The following is a 19,496-nucleotide window of genomic DNA, read 5'->3' on the forward strand; positions in this document are numbered from 1 at the left end:
AAACCAGAGGCAGAGGTAGAAAAGTAAACATTAAGTAGGAAAGAACTGTATGCCGTGTGGTTTAGAGTCATACATCCTCACACGTCTGTTAGTGTGAAGAAGTGCGCCAGTACCTCTCAAACTTTTATATCAATGTGTCCTCATGGCAGAAGGCAGCCTTTCTGTTAAATCTGGGAATTTCTCAGAAAGAGGACAACTCAAGCCTCATTTCAGAGAGAATTCTGGTATACTCTTAGAAATCTATGTGACTGTCATCCCTAAGTACTTTGTTTTTCCTCTTGATCTCAAGACAATCAAGGGAAACTGATGCTTCAGAATGATGTCCCATATTTATCCTGTGGCACTCAAAGTACTCCAGGTTGAGAGAATAATATGAGAAAGATTCAAGCTGTCAAGTTCAATTTCTTTCAGATCTATTCCACAGAAGATGAGCAAATCTCAATTCAGAGACCACTGACTGAAGGGCAGTCTGGTCCCAGAACGATGGAGAATCAGAATACGAGGTGCAGAACTCAGAAAAAAAAAGTTAAAATCTCTCTGGAAAGTAGAAGCCTGGGAGAAAACCAAACCAAACCCATTCTCCCATTGCCACCCAGAGACACTGTCAATGTTTTGAGCTCACGGGGGAACTGTAGGCTTTTCCCACTGTCAATGTCTATGTAAAGGGAGTGAGGCAGCCTGAAACCTCTTGCTCCTAGATCCCATAGTCTCCATTCCCTTTCCAGCTGGAAATTTGTGCTGTGACCAGAGGAACCACAAATGGGGTGAGAAAGCTTAGGGGACTGGGTTGTAAGATCAAAGGCCAGTCTTCTAGTAATGACAGTTCCTAGGTGGACTGTGACATCACTACATTCCACTCCTCCTGGTGAGGGGGAGGGACCACATCAGCACGATGTAGGAGTCGCAGCTCCACGATGTGGGAGGGAAACACAGGGTTGGGACCCAGGTCCTTGAAGACGCCAGTGCAAACAGCCCAGGGAGGTCAAGCTTGGGGCAGCAGGAGATGAGGGCCCAGTAATAGAGCAGGGAGCTCCAGGAGTCACCCACCCAAAGTCACCCTGCAGTGATTTGCGAGGGCAGGGACTGGGCTGCTTGCTGAAGGAGTGGGGCTGACTGACAAAATTTTGGTGGGAGTAGCACAGAGGCACTGGGGTGGGGGGCTCAGTCCGGCGTGCCTCAGGTATGGATTCTGGCAGCAGTATTGTCATTGGAGTGGATCTGTGGTGGGTTTGGGGGGCCATGATCTGGTGTGTTTTTACCTTTTCCTTGGCTGCCGCAAATCTGCTCTGTTGAGTTTCTTCTGCCATTGCAGGGTGGGGAGGGAGGCGGGGTTGGGGCCACATCAGCAAAATCCCAGCAAGCACTGATCAACACCTCCAGTCACCTACCAGGCAGCTGTGAAATTGAGCCACAGGAGGTGTAACCAGGGCTCCAGTAGAATGCAGAATAGGGGCGTGGCATTAATGCTCCAAGCCCATTGGTCAATGAGAAAGATGACAGTGAAAGGGGGCGTGGCCAGACAGCAGTGTGTCCAGAGGGACCTGTGGCTCACAAGGAAAGCTGCCCATGCAACTGCTGTTCCCACCCACTCTAAGAGAGGGGAGAGGCCGCCCACTGCGGGAGAGGGGAGGGGCTAGCTTTTGCTTTAAAAGCTTTAAAACTTTAAAAAATGTATGTGTGTATACTTTATATATATGTGTGTCTGTGTGTGTATCTATGTGTTCCTTGAGAGCTGTCTTCATTATCCAGCTTCTATGCAAGGTCTATGATTTTGGCCTACATTTTTCATCTTCAAATACAGTACAAAAATTACCAGTATTACCTCAACTGAGATACAGATCCTATAAAAATGGAAAATCCATAGCACGCTTGATGATTAATGAAGCAGACTATATTATTCAACATTCCAATAAGATAAAATAATCACAATGATTTCTCTTTTTTGGAAAAACATTTCTCTTATTCTCCTACATTATTGTTAAGATTTTTTTTTCTTAAACAACAAACATGTCTAATATCTGTGAAAACACAAAGCTTTCGGGCTGGGTGCAGTGGCTCATGCCCATAATTCCAGCACTTGGGAGGCCAAGGCAGGCGAATCACAAGGTCAGGAGATTGAGCCCATCCTGGCTAACACGGTGAAACCCCGTCTCTACTAAAAATACAAAAAATTAGCCAGGCATGGTGGTAGGCACCTGTAGGCCCAGCTACTTGGCAGACTGAGGCAGGAGAATGGCATGAACCCAGGAGGCGGAGCTTGTAGTGAGCTGAGATCATGCCACTGCACTCCAGCCTGGGTGACAAAGCGAGACTCTGTCTCAAAACAAAACAAAACAAAAAACTTCTATTTCTCTCACTTTCTAATATAATTTTAATATCTCCTCCTGGGATTTCACTAAGACATATTTTAGACTTCATTCTGATCTCCCTCTACCCACCAACCCCACCAACTTCTGCCCTTTCATCTATCTTCATGTCTCTCTGTGTAACATACTGACTTACTTTTTGGAGAGAATCGTCTAAACAATTCTTTCTTCTCGTGTCTAATCCATCCACCGAGTTTCTTATTTCAACAATTACATTTTTCATTTCCTTATTTCATTTTATTCTGAGACAGCATCTCACTCTGTCACCCAGGCTGGATTTCAGTGGCACGAACCTGCAGCCTCGGCCTCCTGGGCACAAGTGATCCTCCCACCTCAGCCTCTTGAGTAGCTGGGACTATAGGCAGGTGCCCCATACACAGGTAATTTTTTTGTGTGGTGGTGGGGTATTTTTTGTAGAAATGACTTCTCATCATGTTACCCAAGCTCATCTACAACTCCTGGGCTCATGTCATCCTCCCGCCTCAGCCTCTCAAAAAGTGCTGGGATTATAGGTATGAGCCACCATACCCAGCTATATATTTTATTTCTGTAAGCTGTATTTCATCCATTTTTCTTTAAGGTCTTCCTCATCATTCCTGGTGGTCTTACTGCTTGCTCAATTTTATGAGTGAATCTTTTTTTATATATATTAGGTTTCACATGTAACTATTTTCTCACAATTATAATATTTGAAGTCTGTGTCTTGTATCTGATCATTCCAAAACCTACAATCTTTGGGAAACATATTATTCATTGTTTCTAACAATTCCCAAATATGTTGCGTTGACTATTTGAATGCTATGATTTCACTGAATTCATAGTTGCCTGCTTTTAATTTTGGAAACCCTACAGGCTTAAGTTAGAGACAATTTCCTATAAAAAGTATCTGTGTCTGCTTTTGATGAGAGCTGTGGATACAACTAACATAAGACCACTTTACCACTGAGCGTAATGCTGACACTCTCCTGGATTCTCTTGGAGAATCTCAGGATTACACAAGGTTCTGAAATTTGGCCCCCCACCCTTGCTCATTTATACACAGGAGACGAGACTGCTTAGTATAGTTGGTGACTCACTTCCTCCTACCCTGGAAAAAACAAAACAGATCTCTCATCTGAATGTGATCACAGACTAGGAAATTCTGAAGGTGAATAACTGAAGGTTGTGGGCAGCAGGGAAAGACAGGGGTCTTTCCCGACCATCGAAATAGGTCAGAAGCTGCCCTAAAGGCTGTGTGCTCCAGCATTTCACTATTTAGCTCAACTACCAGTCCCTCCATAAGCATGAATAGAAGCTTCTTAGAGCACCATGTTGCCTTTAAACCACAAATGCTTGTTAAAAGTCATGGTCATGGTAAAAAAAACCCATGGCTTTGGAAGGCTTTCTCGTTAATGTCCTGGAATTAAGGTTACAACCTGTGTTTCATGTTAACTGAACAGGAAACCAGCCTGCCCCATGGCTTGCTCTCAGCTCCTCTTGGTTGGGCCTTGGACAGCCAGACTGTCTGGTTTTAATCCTTGCTCTGCCACCCGTGAGCTTGGACAAGTTACCTACCTTCGGTTACCTTATCTACAAAATGCAGATATTAATAATACCCTCTTTTTAAGTTATTAAGAGGATTGAAAGAGTTAATAAAAAGTAAACATTAAAAAGACTTGGTAAGCATAGGCACAGAGGGGGAAAAAGGTAAAAATCAATCAATAAAAAGACTAGTGCCTAGCACATAAAAGTTCATCAGGAATTAATTCTATAATATGAACTCAATTTTGCAAAACTTCAAAGTACGTATAACTTTTAACTTACTAGGGTATACATACCAATAATAAATTTATAACTGTAGACATGTTTGTCTACAGGAAATACAACAAAGACTAAACAAGCAGGTACTAAATCATTAAGCGATTATCAGTTAGTATCTTTAATTTTCTTATGCTTCTATATTTTCTATAGATCATCTTTGTGACAAGAAGAAAACAAACCAAGTGAAAATGAAATTAATTCTCTCAAAAAGAATTAAGTCAAGACAGGAAGAAGGCTCACAGGTAATATAAAATATATCTTACGGTATATAAAGTTCATAATAAAATACCTTCTTTGCTCCAAGCTGCACTCTGGCTTTGCCTTTCAGTCAGGTGGCATCTCTTTGCACGATGACCGATTCTATTGAGTAGGCACTGCTTCAGCCCTACAGGAAAAACAAAACATCTCTAGAACACAGCAGCATTCCTGATTCCCACTTAAGAAGGCCTAACGAAATGGCATCTGCCTCAACAGCAGAAGATCAGTGTTAAAAAGTCTGGAGTCAAGGGGAAAAAGTAAAACTGGACCATTTCCAGAAGCTCACAAAAAGCAACAAACTGATGTTCTAATGCCCAACATGAGTAAATTAGAACCTTAAATAAAGGTCACTCTTAATGCCTACCCTAGCATAGATTCAGCACCACGTACAATGTCATTTTACTGGTTTACCTTTTTCATTCTTCAAAGTAGGGGCTATGAAAAAAAAAACACTAACATTTCTTTAAGAGAATCTTCTACTTAGAATCTAACTTACTAATCAAAACACTCTATTGAGGGTGAAAATTGAGTATTATAAGAAAATAATCACCTGTTTTGTGAGAAGTTCCATACATAATGCTCCTCCACCCAATACACACCTTAAAAAGAAAAAAGGAAACATACAAAATTATTTCAAGAATTATTCCTGCTTAAACAATTTCTACATGTCATTACTATGAAAGTATGCACACAGTAAAGATGAGAAGAGAACATGCAAGCATAAACGTACTTGTTAGGGATATAGGACTATGGGTAATTTTAAAATTCTATTGGTATTACTCTCATGTAATTGCTCTGAAATTGTAGTCAATTGTTTGAAATGGCTCTTAGAACAGAATACTTTGAAATATTTATGATGTCAAAAACTAAGAACTTAGCCCTAAATATTCCAAAGAATAGGGGCAGAAGAACCCATTTCCTTAAATGGCATTTGAGTATTCTTTAAAACTCAAACTCTCTCTTCCATCCTGTGATGGCCAAGAGTTTTTCCTCTGACAATAGCACTGAGTTTACCCTAACCAAAATATGAACCTCTGCATGGTTTCATGGTTCAAATTGTTTTTACCCATTCTGTCATGAGAATCAAATGGTTCAGACCATGCAGCTCCTCTTTGGGACTTCTCAAGTCCTTTCTACGTCTGAAGACTATTCTCTGAACCAAAGACAACTTCTGGGGATGTACCAAATCTCCCATTAGAAAATTATTTAGATCAAGATGTTCTAACCTTTTAACTCTTTCTCAAAATAATTTCGTTTCTCCTTTACTGTTATTTTAAATTTCAAAATACACAGATAGCATGCCTAAAATAAAATCAAGGGGATGACAGTTTTAGAACACAAACTGTAGTAATTTTGAAAACACAACAACTAAGACCACTGATTAGGTCTATGTGGACACCAAGTTCACCACAGCCTGTTCTGTCCTCTGGGGCTCTGCCCACGCTTTTCCCTTGCCTGAGATTCCTTCTGCTTCCTATCCTTCCAAATGCTGAACTTCCCCCCAGAAGACTTGCCAAGACCACTCTAGCCTGTACATCTTCCATTCCAGCTAACCAAAGGCATCCTTGCATTGACTAAACCAAATTATTTTGTAGAGAAGGCATCTAAAAACTTCTACTGTAGACCATTCACCTTAATAATTGTTATCGTGACATTATTCAAGAATAAAATGAGGGAAAGAAGTCCTCTTCACTCCCTTATCCTGGAGATTCCAAGCAAGTGTCTTTCCCACTTGCTTTGCCCAAACGCTGGGACCTTTCAAAATAACAGTTTAATAAAAAGAAAATCTAAAAGAAAAACTCTCCGAAAAATAAAACTTGGGCAAAGAATCATGGGATTAAAAATTTTTATTCTTTATGCATTTGATTTCTGAAACAGAAATCGATCTCCCACTCCTTAAATCTGCCACTGGGCTAAGAGTATTGTATAGAATGTGCACTCACTGATTTAACAGAATTAGAACATCCAGGCACTCACTAAGATTTTGCTTCTACGACCACTCAATCTAGTCATTAGTTACTAAGTTAACACCACACTTGATCTTCAAATTTTGGAAATGCTGACGGTAGACACGGACTTGTTTTGGGAAAGGAAGTATACAGTAGACATTGTTACCCATTACCCAACCACTACCACCTTTCCTTTAAAGTACCCCACTCTTCCTTTAAGGTTGCAGAGTCTCAGAAAGTGGAAGAAAGGAAATTTTTGCATTTTCAGGTCAAAAGAAAGTACATTTGTACAACCACATAATACCTATGCAAAGGTTTGTTGAAATATAAACACAAGACAGAAGTAGTTCTAGCACCTCCACAAAAAGTCAGGTAAGTAAACTTTTCCTTAAATGCACTTTCAGCAGCATCGACACCTAAAAGTGGTCGACTCTACTACTGTATTAAATTACATTCATTTTGTCAGTATGTGTTCCAGATTCTTACTGCCATTTGTCTCCAAAGGGTTCCTGCTGAATATTGAGACAGTTCAAGAATACTAGGGGAAAAAATTCTTAATAATCAAAGTAAGGGTCATCTAAGGATAATATGCCACATATACAGACACAGTCATATTTTCAACTTTAAAAAAAGTTCAGTTGTCAAAGTTGTACAGCAAACACTATCCTAAGCTTAGGCTCTTCAGGTATTTGATTTATAATCACTGTAAAGAAAGGCCAGTCACAAAATGCCACATTTTGTATGATTCTGTTTATATGAAATGTCCAGGATAGGCAAATCTACAGAGAAAGAAATTAGATCAGAGGTTTCCAGGATCAACGATGAGGGAGACGAGTATAGGGAGTGACTGCTAATGGGTACGGGGTTTCTTTTTGGGAGATGAAAATGTTCTGAAATTAGGGAGTGGTAATGGTTGCATAACTCTGAATGTACTAAAAACCACTGAACTGTACACTTGAAGGGTGGGGCTTATCATATAAAAACTATCACAATAAAGCTGTTAGTTTAAAAAATGTTTGGCTATGTCAAGAAATAAAGAAATAGGGTCATAGCTAGAAGATATGGGATATAAAATACATGGAACAAAACTGCTCAATAATATATCTAGAATCACACAATGCTTAAGCTTTACCCTGACTAAAATCACAAGCTTTGTGTTTTATTGGTATTTCACATTTTTTACTTCTTCTAAGTCAGCCAGTAATTCCTCTTTCTCACTTAATAGTTGACTACAAAGACCAAGACATTTTGATTCTGCCGCCAATGAGCTTTCACATTTCATTCCTCCTTCCATCCCCATGAGTACCACACCAATGTAGCTTCTCAAACTCATAGAAATGGAAACAGAAAATAGAATGGTTGTTTCCAGAAGCCAGGGGATAGAGAAAAGGGGAGTTGTATAGTGGGTATAGTTTCAGTTCTCCAAGAGGAGCAAGTTCTAGAAACTCGTTACTCAACAACATGTATATACTTAACACTACTGCACTGTATACTTACAAATGGCTAATACGGTACATTTTATGTTGTGCGTTATCATCATATTTTTAAAAGAAGGGGCTTGTGTTTCCCTTTGTAGTGATCACCCATTTTTCACTTCAACATTTTGAACTTCGTTTCCTGTAGCTGTTTTACGGAGGCCTGGAGTTATTGGCTCAGAATGTCTCCACCACCTTGTAACCTTGCAGGCAGAAACTTCTAAGCATCTCATTGGGCTCTGTGTGCTTGATGTGTAAAGTGACATGGAGACATCCCACTTGCTGTGAGGCAAAGAAAGGCAAAAGGTGACTGCCTTCCTGGCATCGATGAAGGCAGAGAGAAGGGATCTTGGAGGCACAGAGGTTAAGGCATAAGCAATAACAAGGGTTGCCAACAAAAGAACTAAGCCCTCTCCTGGTAACATTTGCAGGTGTTTTTCACAGGGCCAGTGGCTTTCATAATGTGAGTGCTGTCCAGCACCAAAGGGAATGGCCAACAGGGCAGCTGCAGGCCAGCCCAGGATGGCCAGCAGCTGGCAGCCAGCACCAAGGAGGATGGCCAGCAGGCATGGAGCAGCCTGCAGGGTCCAGTACCAAGGAGGATGGCCAGCAGGCATGGAGCAGCCTGCAGTGTCCAGCACCCAGGAGGATGGCCAGCAGGCATGGAGCAGCCTGCAGTGTCCAGCACCCAGGAGGATGGCCAGCAGGCATGGAGCAGCCTGCAGGGTCCAGTACCAAGGAGGATGGCCAGCAGGCATGGAGCAGCCTGCCTGTCCCAGGAAAGCAGGAGTCACAGGACACAGCTGGACCCAGGTAGGCATGTATATTAGTTTCCTGTGGCTGTTACAGCAAATTACCAAAAATTTGGTGACTCAAAACAACAGAAATTTATTTTCTCCCAGTTTTGGATAAGAGAAGTCCAAAATCAGTATCACTGGGCTGAAATCTAGGTATCAGCAGAGCCAATGCTCTCAGAGGCTGAGGGGAAAAATCCTTCCTTTGACTTCCCCAGCTTCTAGTGGCTGCTGGCATTCATTGGCTTGCAGCTTCACCACTCCAGGCTCTGCCTCCGTGGTCACAGGGCCTCCTTCTCTTCTGTCTGAAGATAAATCTCCTTTATCTCCCTCTTACAAGGATACATGTGCCGGGATTTAATGTGCACTGAGACAATCCAGGACAATCTCTCCTCAAGATCCTTAACTTAATCATACCTGAAAAGATGATTTTTCCAAATAAGGTAAAACTTACAGGTTCTAGGAATAAGGACTTAATGATTAGCTCCCACTTATAAGTGAGAACATGCAGTATTTGGTTTTCTATCTCTGTGTTAGTTTCCTTAGGATCCTGGCCTCCAAATGCATCCATGTTGCTGAAAAGGACATGATTTTGTTCCTTTTTATAGCTTCATAGTATTCCATGCTGTATATGGGCCACATTTTCTTAAAAAGAGATTTATGCAGCACTATTCACAATAGCAAAGACTTGGAACCAACCCAAATGTCCATCAATGATAGACTGGATTAAGAAAATGTGGCACATATACACCATGGAATACTATGCAGCCATAAAAAAGGATGAGTTCATGTCCTTTGTAGGGACATGGATGAAGCTGGAAACCATCATTCTCAGCAAACTATTGCAAGGACATAAAACCAAACACCGCATGTTCTCACTCATAGGTGAGAATTGAACAATGAGAACACTTGCACACAGTGGGGGGAACATCACACACTGGGGCCTGTCAGGGGGTGGGGGGAGGGGGGAGGGATAGCATTAGGAGATATACCTATGTAAATGATGAGTTAATGGGTGCAGCACACCAACATTGCACATGTATACATATGTAACAAATCTGCACGTTGTGCACATGTACCCTAGAACTTAAAGTATAATTAAAAAAGATTTATTATGGGATCATGGCTTACATGATTATGAAGGCAAAGAAGCTGCCATCTGGAAACTGGAAGACTCAGGAAAACTGGTGATTTAATTCTGTCCAAGTCAGAAGGCCTGAGAACCAGGAGAGCTGATGGTGTACATTCCAGTCCCAGGGCAGGAGAAGATAAGATGAGATGTCCCAGCACATGCAAAGAGGCAGAAAGAAAGGGGGCAAATTCACCCTTCCTCCTTTTGTTCTACTCAAGCCCTCACCAGGTTGGATGATACCCATCTCCATGGGGCCATCTATGTTACTGAATACACTGACTCAAATGCTAATGTCATCTGGAAACACTCAGAAACACACCCAGAAACAATGTTTAATCTGAGCACCCTGTGGCCCAGTTAAGTTGGCACATAAAATTAACCCTCACAGTGTAATCCCAGGACTTTGGATGGCCTAGCGTGGCAGATTGCTTGAGACTGGGAGTTCCAGACTGGCCTGGGTAACATGGTGAAACCTGGTCTTTTTTTTTTTGAGACGGAGTTTCACTCTCGTTGCCCAGGCTGGAGTGCAATGGCATGATCTTCGCTCACCGGAACCTCCGCCTCTTGGGTTTAAGTAATCTTCCTGCCTCAGCCTCCCAAGTGGCTGGGATTGCAGGCATGAGCCACCATGCTTGGCTAATTTTTTTTTAATACTTAAAGTTTTAGGGTACATGTGCACAACATGCACGTTTGTTACATATGTACATGTGCCATGTTGGTGTGATGCACCCATTAACTCATCATTTAACATTAGGTATATCTTCTAAAGCTATCCCTCCCCCCTCCCCCCCTCCCACAATAGGCCCCGGTGTGTGATGTTCCCCTTCCTGTGTCCATGTGTTCTCATTGTTCAATTCTCACCTATGAGTGAGAACATGTGGTGTTTGGTTTTATGTCCTTGCGATAGTTTGCTGAGAATGATGGTTTCCAGCTTCATCCATGTCCCCACAAAGGACAAGAACTCATGCTTTTTTATGGCTGCATAGTATTCCATGGTGTATATGTGCCACATTTGCTTAATTCAGTCTATCATTGATGGATATTTGGGTTGGTTCCAAGTCTTTGCTATTGTGAATAGTGCCACAATAAACATACATGTGCATGTGTCTTTATAGCAGCATGATTTATAGTCCTTTGGGTATATACCCAGTAATGGGATGGCTGGGTCAAATGGTATTTCTAGTTCTAGATCCCTGAGGAATTGCCACACTGACTTCCACAATGGTTGAACTAGTTTACAGTCCCATCAACAGTGTAAAAGTGTTCCTATTTCTCCACATCCTCTCCAGCACCTGTTGGTTCCTGACTTTTTAATGATCGCCATGCTAACTGGTGTGAGATGGTATCTCATTATGGTTTTGATTTGCATTTCTCTGAGGGCCAGTGATGATAAGCATTTTTTCACGTGTTTTTCAGCTGCATAAATGTCTTCTGAGAGTGTCTGTTCATATCCTTCACCCACTTTTTGATGGGGTTGTTTTTTTCTTGTACATTTGTTTGAGTTCATTGTAGATTCTCAATATTAGCCCTCTGTCAGATGAGTAGGTTGCAAAAATTTTCTCCCATTCTGTAGGTTGCCTGTTCATTCTGATGATAGTTTCTTTTGCTGTGCAGAAGCTCTTTAGTTTAATTAGATCACATTTGTCAATTTTGGCTTTTGTTGCCATTGCTTTTGGTGTTTTAGACATGAAGTCTTTGCCCATGCCTATGTCCTGAATGGTATTGCCTAGGTTTTCTTCTATGGTTTTTATGGTTTTTGGTCTAACATTTAAGTCTTTAATCCATCTTGAATTAATTTTTGTATAAGGTGTAAGGAAGGGATCCAGTTTCAGCTTTCTACATATGGTTAGCCAGTTTTCCCAGCACCATTTATTAAATAGGGAATCCTTTCCCCATTGCTTGTTTTTGTCAGGTTTGTCAAAGATCAGGTAGTTGTAGATATGTGGCATTATTTCTGAGGGCTCTGTTCTGTTCCATTGGTCTATATCTCTGTTTTGGTACCAGTACCATGCTGTTTTGGTTACTGTAGCCTTGTAGTATAGTTTGAAGTCAGGTAGCGTGATGCCTCCAGCTTTGTTCTTTTGGCTTAGGATTGACTTGGTGATGCGGGCTCTTTTTTGGTTCCATATGAACTTTAAAGTAGTTTTTTCCAATTCTGTGAAGAAAGTCATTGGTAGTTTGATGGTGATGGCATTGAATCTATAAATTACCTTGGGCAGTATGGCCATTTTCATGATATTGATTCTTCCTATCCATGAGCATGGAATGTTCTTCCATTTGTTTGTATCCTCTTTTATTTCATTGAGCAGTGGTTTGTAGTTCTCCTTGAAGAGGTCCTTCACATCCCTTGTAAGTTAGATTCTTAGATATTTTATTCTTTTTGAAGCAATTGTGAATGGGAGTTCCCCCATGATTTGGCTCTCTGTTTGTCTGTTATTGGTGTACAAGAATGCTTGTTATTTTTGTACATTGATTTTGTATCCTGAGACTTTGCTGAAGTTGCTTATCAGCTTAAGGAGATTTTGGGCTGAGATGATGGGGTTTTCTAGATATACAATCATGTCATCTGCAACAGGGACAATTTGACTTCCTCCTTTCCTAATTGAATGCCCTTTATTTCTTTCTCCTGCCTGATTGCCCTGGCCAGAACTTCCAACACTACATTGAATAGGAGTGGTGAGAGAGGGCATCCCTGTCTTGTGCCAGTTTTCAAAGGGAATGCTTCCAGTTTTTGTCCATTCAGTATGATATTGGCTGTGGGTTTGTCATAGATAGCTCTTATTATTTTGAGATATGTCCCATCAATACCTAATTTATTGAGACTTTTTAGCATGAAGGGTTGTTGAATTTTTCTAAGGCCATTTCTGCATCTATTGAGATAATCATGTGGTTTTTGTCTTTGGTTCTGTTTATATGCTAGATTACATTTATTGATTTTCATATGTTGAACCAGCCTTACACCCCAGGGATGAAGCCCACTTGATCATGGTAGATAAGTTTTTTGATGTGCTGCTGGATTCGGTTTGCCAGTATTTTACTGAGGATTTTTGCATCAATCTTCATCAAGGATATTGGTCTAAAATTCCCTTTTTTTGTTGTGTCTCTGCCAGGCTTTGGTATCAGGATGATGCTGGCCTCAACCTACTCATCTGACAAAGGGCTAATATCGAGAATCTATAATGAACTCAAACAAATGTACACGAAAAAAACAAACAACCCTATCAAAAAGTGGGCAAAGGATATGAACGGACACTTCTCAAAAGAAGACATTTATACAGCCAAAAAACACATGAAAAAATGCTCATCATCACTGGCCATCAGAGAAATGCAAATCAAAACCATAATGAGATACCATCTCACACCAGTTAGAATGGTGATCATTAACAAGTCAGGAAACAACAGGTGCTGGAGAGGATGTGGAGAAATAGGAACACTTTTACACTGTTGATGGGACTGTAAACTAGTTCAACCATTGTGGAAGTCGGTGTGGCGATTCCTCAGGAATCTAGAACTAGAAATACCATTTGACCCAGCCATCCCATTACTGGGTATATACCCAAAGGACTATAAATCATGCTGCTATAAAGACACATGCACATGTATGTTTATTGCAGCACTATTCACAATAGCAGACTTGGAACCAACCCAAATATCCATCAATGATAGACTGGATTAAGAAAATGTGGCACATATACACCATGGAATACTATGCAGCCATAAAAAAGGATGAGTTCTTGTCCTTTGTGGGGACATGGATGAAGCTGGAAACCATCACTCTCAGCAAACTATCGCAAGGACATAAAATCAAACACCGCATGTTCTCACTCATAGGTGGGAATTGAACAATGAGAACACATGGACACAGGAAGGGGAACATCACACACCAGAGCCTGTTGTGGGGTGGAGGGAGGAGGGAGGGATGGCATTAAGAGATATACCTAATGTTAAATGACGAGTTAATGGGTGCAGCACACCAGCAGGGCACACGTATACATATGTAACAAACCTGCACGTTGTGCACGTGTACCCTAAAACTTAAAGTATACTTTTTTTAAAAAAGCATATAACCATAAAAAACATTTTTTAAAACAAGAGAGAAAATCTTTGGGCTCTAGCCAGAGTTCTTATACTTGATATCAAAAATACAAACCACTAAATGAAAAATTGATAAAGTGAACCCATTAAAATTCAAAACTTTGGTTCTGTAAAATATCCTGTTAAGATAAAATGACAAGCTACACACAGAGAGAAAAAAATTGCAAACTGTATTTCTGACAGTGGACTCATGTCTAAAATATATAAAGAACTCTCAAAATTCCATTTTTGGCCAGTAGAAGCTACTTCACATTGGCTCCTGCATTCTTTCTAGCATGACCTTAGAAATCTCTGATAACTTCCTCGCTTTCAGGAAAGACATGTCCCAGCCTCAAATTGTTCATTTCTGGCCTAAATGCAAAGCTGTGCCAGAGACTTGGAACCTATTTATACAACAGACCATGATTTGAGTAGAAGATGGTACTTAGAAATTAAAACTTGAATACTAGCTTTTTAGTGTTATAAACTGAATTCTGTTCCCCCCAAAATTCGTATGTTGAAGCCCTAATCCTCAATGTGACTATATTTGAAGATAGGTATGTATTTGGAGATAGGGCTGTATTTGGAGATTTAAGGGGGTAATTAAGGCTAAATGAGGTCACATGGAGGGCGTCTAATCCAGAAGACAGCCCTCTATGTAAGCCAAGAAGAAAGACCTCACCAGAAACCAAACCTGCCGAGACCTTGATCTTGGATCTGTAGCCGATGAACTGTGAGAAAATAAATTTATGTTGTTTAAGTTGCCTGATCTGTGGTACTCTCTTATGACAGCCCAAACAAACTAATACACATAGATAAAACTATGAAACACATAATTTCCTTAAAAAGATAGAAAAATAAATAAGTTTATCCTAACACTTTTGAGTCAAATTAAAGAAGAGAGAATTTTACTTAATTATATTTTTATAATTGTACATTTAATTTTACACTGATAATATTGGTTATTATTGGAATTAGCATAATTACTAATTTTTTCACCATATATATAGAGACCATATACATATAGATATATATACAAACACACCATAGAGACATATATATACCATAGAGGCCACATATATATATACACACACACATACACACACACACACACCATATATAGAGAGAGCATATATATACACACACACCATAGAGAGAATATATATGTATATACACACGAAATATATAATTTTCTTAAAAAGACAGAAAAATAAATGAGTTTATCGTAACACTTTTGAGTCAAATTAAAGATGAGAGAATTTTATTTAATTATATTTTTATAATTGTACATTTAATTTTACACTGATAATATTGGTTATTATTGGAATTAGCATAATTATTAGTTTTCTCACCATATATAGAGAGACCATATATAGATATAGATATAGATACAAACACACCATAAAGACATATATATACCATAGAGGCCACATATATATATACACACAAACATACATACACACACACCATATGTAGAGAGAGCATATATATACACACACACCATAGAGAGCATATATATACACACACACACACCATATATATATATAAAATATATGTTTCAAATGGCAATACATATATTAACACTGACAACAAGAACTGAATGCAGTTTAAGGTTTCTTAATGGGATTTTAGTCACTAAAATATATTATGATAGAAATATTCTGCCATAATACTGCAATTTAAAAGCACTCGTTTTAAATATCTCTTTTCTGGGGAATCATACTGCAAACTTGACACACAGATTGCTTTCAATTTTTAAAGACCACTTTATTTTTATCATTTTTATTTTTAACATTATATAAAACATTTGCATGGTTCTTAAGTCTAGACCATAAAGCAGGTACATTCAGAGAAGCATAGCTCATTCCTGCCCCTGCACCTTCCTTATTCTGTTTCTAATCCTGTAAACTATCACTCTTTTTAATTTATTTAACTTTCCATCCTGTCTTTTGTAAAATATTAGTAAAGGCACATATCTTCTCTGTTTTCACCCCCTTTCTTAGACAAAAGGTATTAATAGTATGCTATGAATAACTGTTCTACATCTGACTCTTATCAGGATAATAATGTCTTGTAGATGACTCCATGGCTGTGTACAGACATCTTCCTTGTACCCTTTCCACAACTGTGTAGCCCTCCATTCTGGGGATTGTGATGGTTGGCAGAATGCTAACGATCCCCCTGCCCCCAAAGCCCCACCATCCTGGCTATTCAAACACCAATCTAGATACTTCAGCTGGTCCCCAACTTACAATAATTCAACTTGCAATTTCATGACATTTTAGTTTGTGATGGTACAAAAACAATATTCAGTAGAAACCATATATGGAATACTCGTAAAACCATTCTGGTTTTCACTTTCACGGTGGTATTCAATAAATTACATGAGATATTCCACACTTTATTATAAAAACAGGGTTTGTGGGCAAGGTGCAGTGGCTCACACCTGTAATCCCAGCACTTTGGGAGGCCAAGGCAGGTGGATCACTTGAGGTCAGGAGTTTGAGACCAGCCTGGCCAACATGGTGAAACCCCATCTCTACTAAAAATACAAAAAGTAGTCAGGCATGGCAGCACACACCTGTAATCCCAGCTACTCAGGAGGCTGAGGCAGGAGAATCACTTGAATCTAGGAGGCAGAGGCTGCAATGAGCCAAGATCACGCCACTGCACTCCAGCCTGCACGACAAAGCGAGATTCCATCTCAAAAAAAAAAAAAAAGTAGGCTTTGCATTAGATGATTTTGTCCAACTATAGGCTAATGTAAGTGCTCTGAGCACATATAAGGTAGGTTGGGCTAAGCTATGATGTTCAGTAGATTAGAGGTATTAAATGCATTTTTGACATGATATTTTCAACTTATGATGGGCTTACTGAAATGCAACTCCACTGTAAATCAAGGAGCATCTGTATTGGGAAGTGAGTTTGAAGACATAATTAAAATCCCAATTCCATTAATCTTAAGATACATAGATTATCTGAGTGGGCCTAAGCTAATCAAGTGAGACATTTAAAACTCATTTTCTCTGACTGATGGCAGAGGAGGGAAGTCAAAGATGTTTGAAGCATGAGGGGGATGAGTCCCTGCTTCTCAGGACATGAGAAGCAATCTTGCTGGCCACCAAGAGAAAGTAAACAGGTATGCAATAAATTGTCAATGAAGGACAGATTCCTGAAGCTGAGAGTGAACCCCAGCCAAATACCAGCAAGAAAGTGAGGATGTCAAAGACTGCAAGAAAATGAATTCTGTCAAGAATCGGCAAGCTTGGAAGAGAACCGCAAACCTCAACTGAGAATCTCAGCACCAACCAACACCTTGACATCAAGTATGTGAGTTGGGAGCAGAGGATTCAGTTATACCAAGCCCAGACTCCTGACCCATGGAAACTGTCAGATTAATAAACAAGCACTGCCTTAAATCATGGAGTCCGTGGTAATTTTCAACTTCCAAAATACAAAGACAAGGTAACAACATTCATCTGCTTTAGCCATCTTTCTCTTTGCTTCTGCCCTTGTGGTTTCGTGTCTTTTAATTCTTTTATTCTCATTTGAGTACAGTATCAGAAAAGAGCATGTTCAACCAGAAGATGACCGCTATGACTTCCTCAACTGGAAATCCTCCTCCATCTGTTCTTTACTCCTCCTAAAATTCTTAGCACTTGGCATGTGAGGTCTCCTGGACCTCCACTCAATATTTCTTATTGTTTCCTCTGAGGTTTCCATGTCTTTGTCATCAGCTCTGAATGGTTCAATGTGCCGTTTCATACTGCCTTTCAAAGCATCAATGCTATCCCTAGCAGAGGCCATTCCCTTCGGTTCTAGACTTTCAGAAACAAACAAACAAAAAAGCCACTGCCTTCTCCATAGTTTTCAATATTTGTTAAATTTCTTTTCTGTCTCTTCCATTTGTTCTGTATCCAAAAGAAATGCCTGATCTGGCCGCGTGTGGCGGCTCATGCCTGCAATCCCAGCACTTTGGTAGGTCAAGGCAGGCGGATCATCAAGGTCAGGAGTTTGAGACCAGCCTGGCCAACATGGTGAAACCCTGTCTCTACTAAAAATACAAAAATTAGCTGGGCGTGGTGGCACGCACCTGTAGTCCCAGCTACTCAGGAGGCTGAAGCAGAAGAATCACTCAAACCCGGGAGGCAGAGGTTGCAGTGAGCCGACATCAGGCCACTGTACTCCAGCCTGGGTCACACAGTGAGACTCGGTCTCAAAAAAAAAAAAAAAAAAAATGCCTGGTCTTCTTGTTCTTTCCCTTTCAAGTACTATGTTTCCCTAACTGGGCTGGGACAAATCTTTGCCTACTGACTTCTTAACCTACTCAGCACCCAATCAGGACAGGTGTGGCAAAGAAGAAGTTAGTAAGAGGGAGCTGTTCTTTTCAAGGGCAGTAAGGTGATATGGTTTTTCTCGAACCTTACAGACAGGGACAGATCGGCCCACCATTTCAGTTCTGCTCAAGATCTCCTGGGAATAAGACTGCAAGCCCAAACCACCACATGTAGAAAGCATCTGCATTTTAGACCCTACAGAAGGTCCAAGTTCTACTATTCATGCTCAGCTTAGGAACCCAAGGACAGGGGCACCATCTCTGCCACACATTGCAGGAAAAATGGAGCCTACCTTACCTCCCCAGCAAGGCTAAGGTCATGTGCCAGACCCTCTCTCTACACTCACCCTGCTTGTTGTGTTGCTCCAGAGAGTGAGAAGAGTGGAGGCCAGTGTCAGGGGCATGCCTTCAAACCACCACGTTCCCACCACTGCTCCAACTTCTAAACATTTATTCAGAGACAAGTCACAGCAATTTCTAGGGAGGAGGGACCACATATGTCATACCCAACCTCTGAAGGTGTAAGTGGTTTAGTTGCTTCCAGTTAAAGAGTTTCTGAAGTTGAGTTTACAGGTATTTTAGACAGCGTCATCAGGGTGGCTCTCAGAAGAAGTAACCCTTGGACAGAGACTGGAATGATCTGAGGAAGCCGGCCATGCAAGCATCTGAAAGAAGAGATCATAGGCACAGGAACCAGCAACGAAGAAAAGCCCTGAGGTGAGCGCAACAGGCTTAGTGCATTCAAAAAGCAACAGGCAAGCCATGGGGCTGGAATAGAGTGTGCCCAAAGAAGATAAGGGCTAACACAAGGACAAGAACTAGACAAGGCAGGACAGGCAGGACATGGTGAGGGGCAGGAGTATTATTTCAGAGTGACTGCATGTTACTGGAGGAGTCCGAGCAGGGAAGAAACAAAAGCTGATTCGCGGTGTGTAGGTACTCTAAGCTGCTATATAGAAACCAGACTGTGAGTACAAGAAATGATGTAGGAGCATCCATTGAAAAAGTTTTTTACTTGTTCTTTCTCTTTTATTGTTTTATTTTCTCCTTTTTTTTCTCTTTTCTTGCCCTAACTCTACATGGTAGAACTGTTGAGAAACCGTATTAGTTGTTCTAGTGAAAAATGACAGTAAACGCAAAGACAGATCAGAGGTAGCGAAGCCAGTGGTGAGGCCATTAAAAATAAACAGACGAGTGACTTCCACTTCTGGCCACAATAAACTAAGAGAAACAGGATTCACCCTCCCATCTAAAACAACCAAAAAATAGACAAAATACATGAAACATCAAACTTCAAGACATTGGACAAGGA

At 40.5% G+C, this 19,496-nt stretch overlaps 1 protein-coding gene across 1 annotated transcript in view; it reads right to left on the reverse strand.

The window, feature by feature from the left end:
• LOC100592891 (putative golgin subfamily A member 8F/8G) overlaps positions 1-19,496 on the reverse strand; it is a 54,484-nt gene that overhangs the window by 8,943 nt on the left and 26,045 nt on the right. The window contains 3 exon segments of the mRNA XM_030805322.1: positions 1,260-1,395; positions 4,456-4,551; positions 4,975-5,023. Of these exon segments, the coding sequence (XP_030661182.1) occupies positions 1,260-1,343 (84 nt within the window). The 5' untranslated portion in view covers positions 1,344-1,395; positions 4,456-4,551; positions 4,975-5,023.

Source organism: Nomascus leucogenys, chromosome 24, assembly GCF_006542625.1.
Source record: "Nomascus leucogenys isolate Asia chromosome 24, Asia_NLE_v1, whole genome shotgun sequence".
In the NCBI taxonomy this organism is placed as follows: domain Eukaryota; kingdom Metazoa; phylum Chordata; class Mammalia; order Primates; family Hylobatidae; genus Nomascus; species Nomascus leucogenys.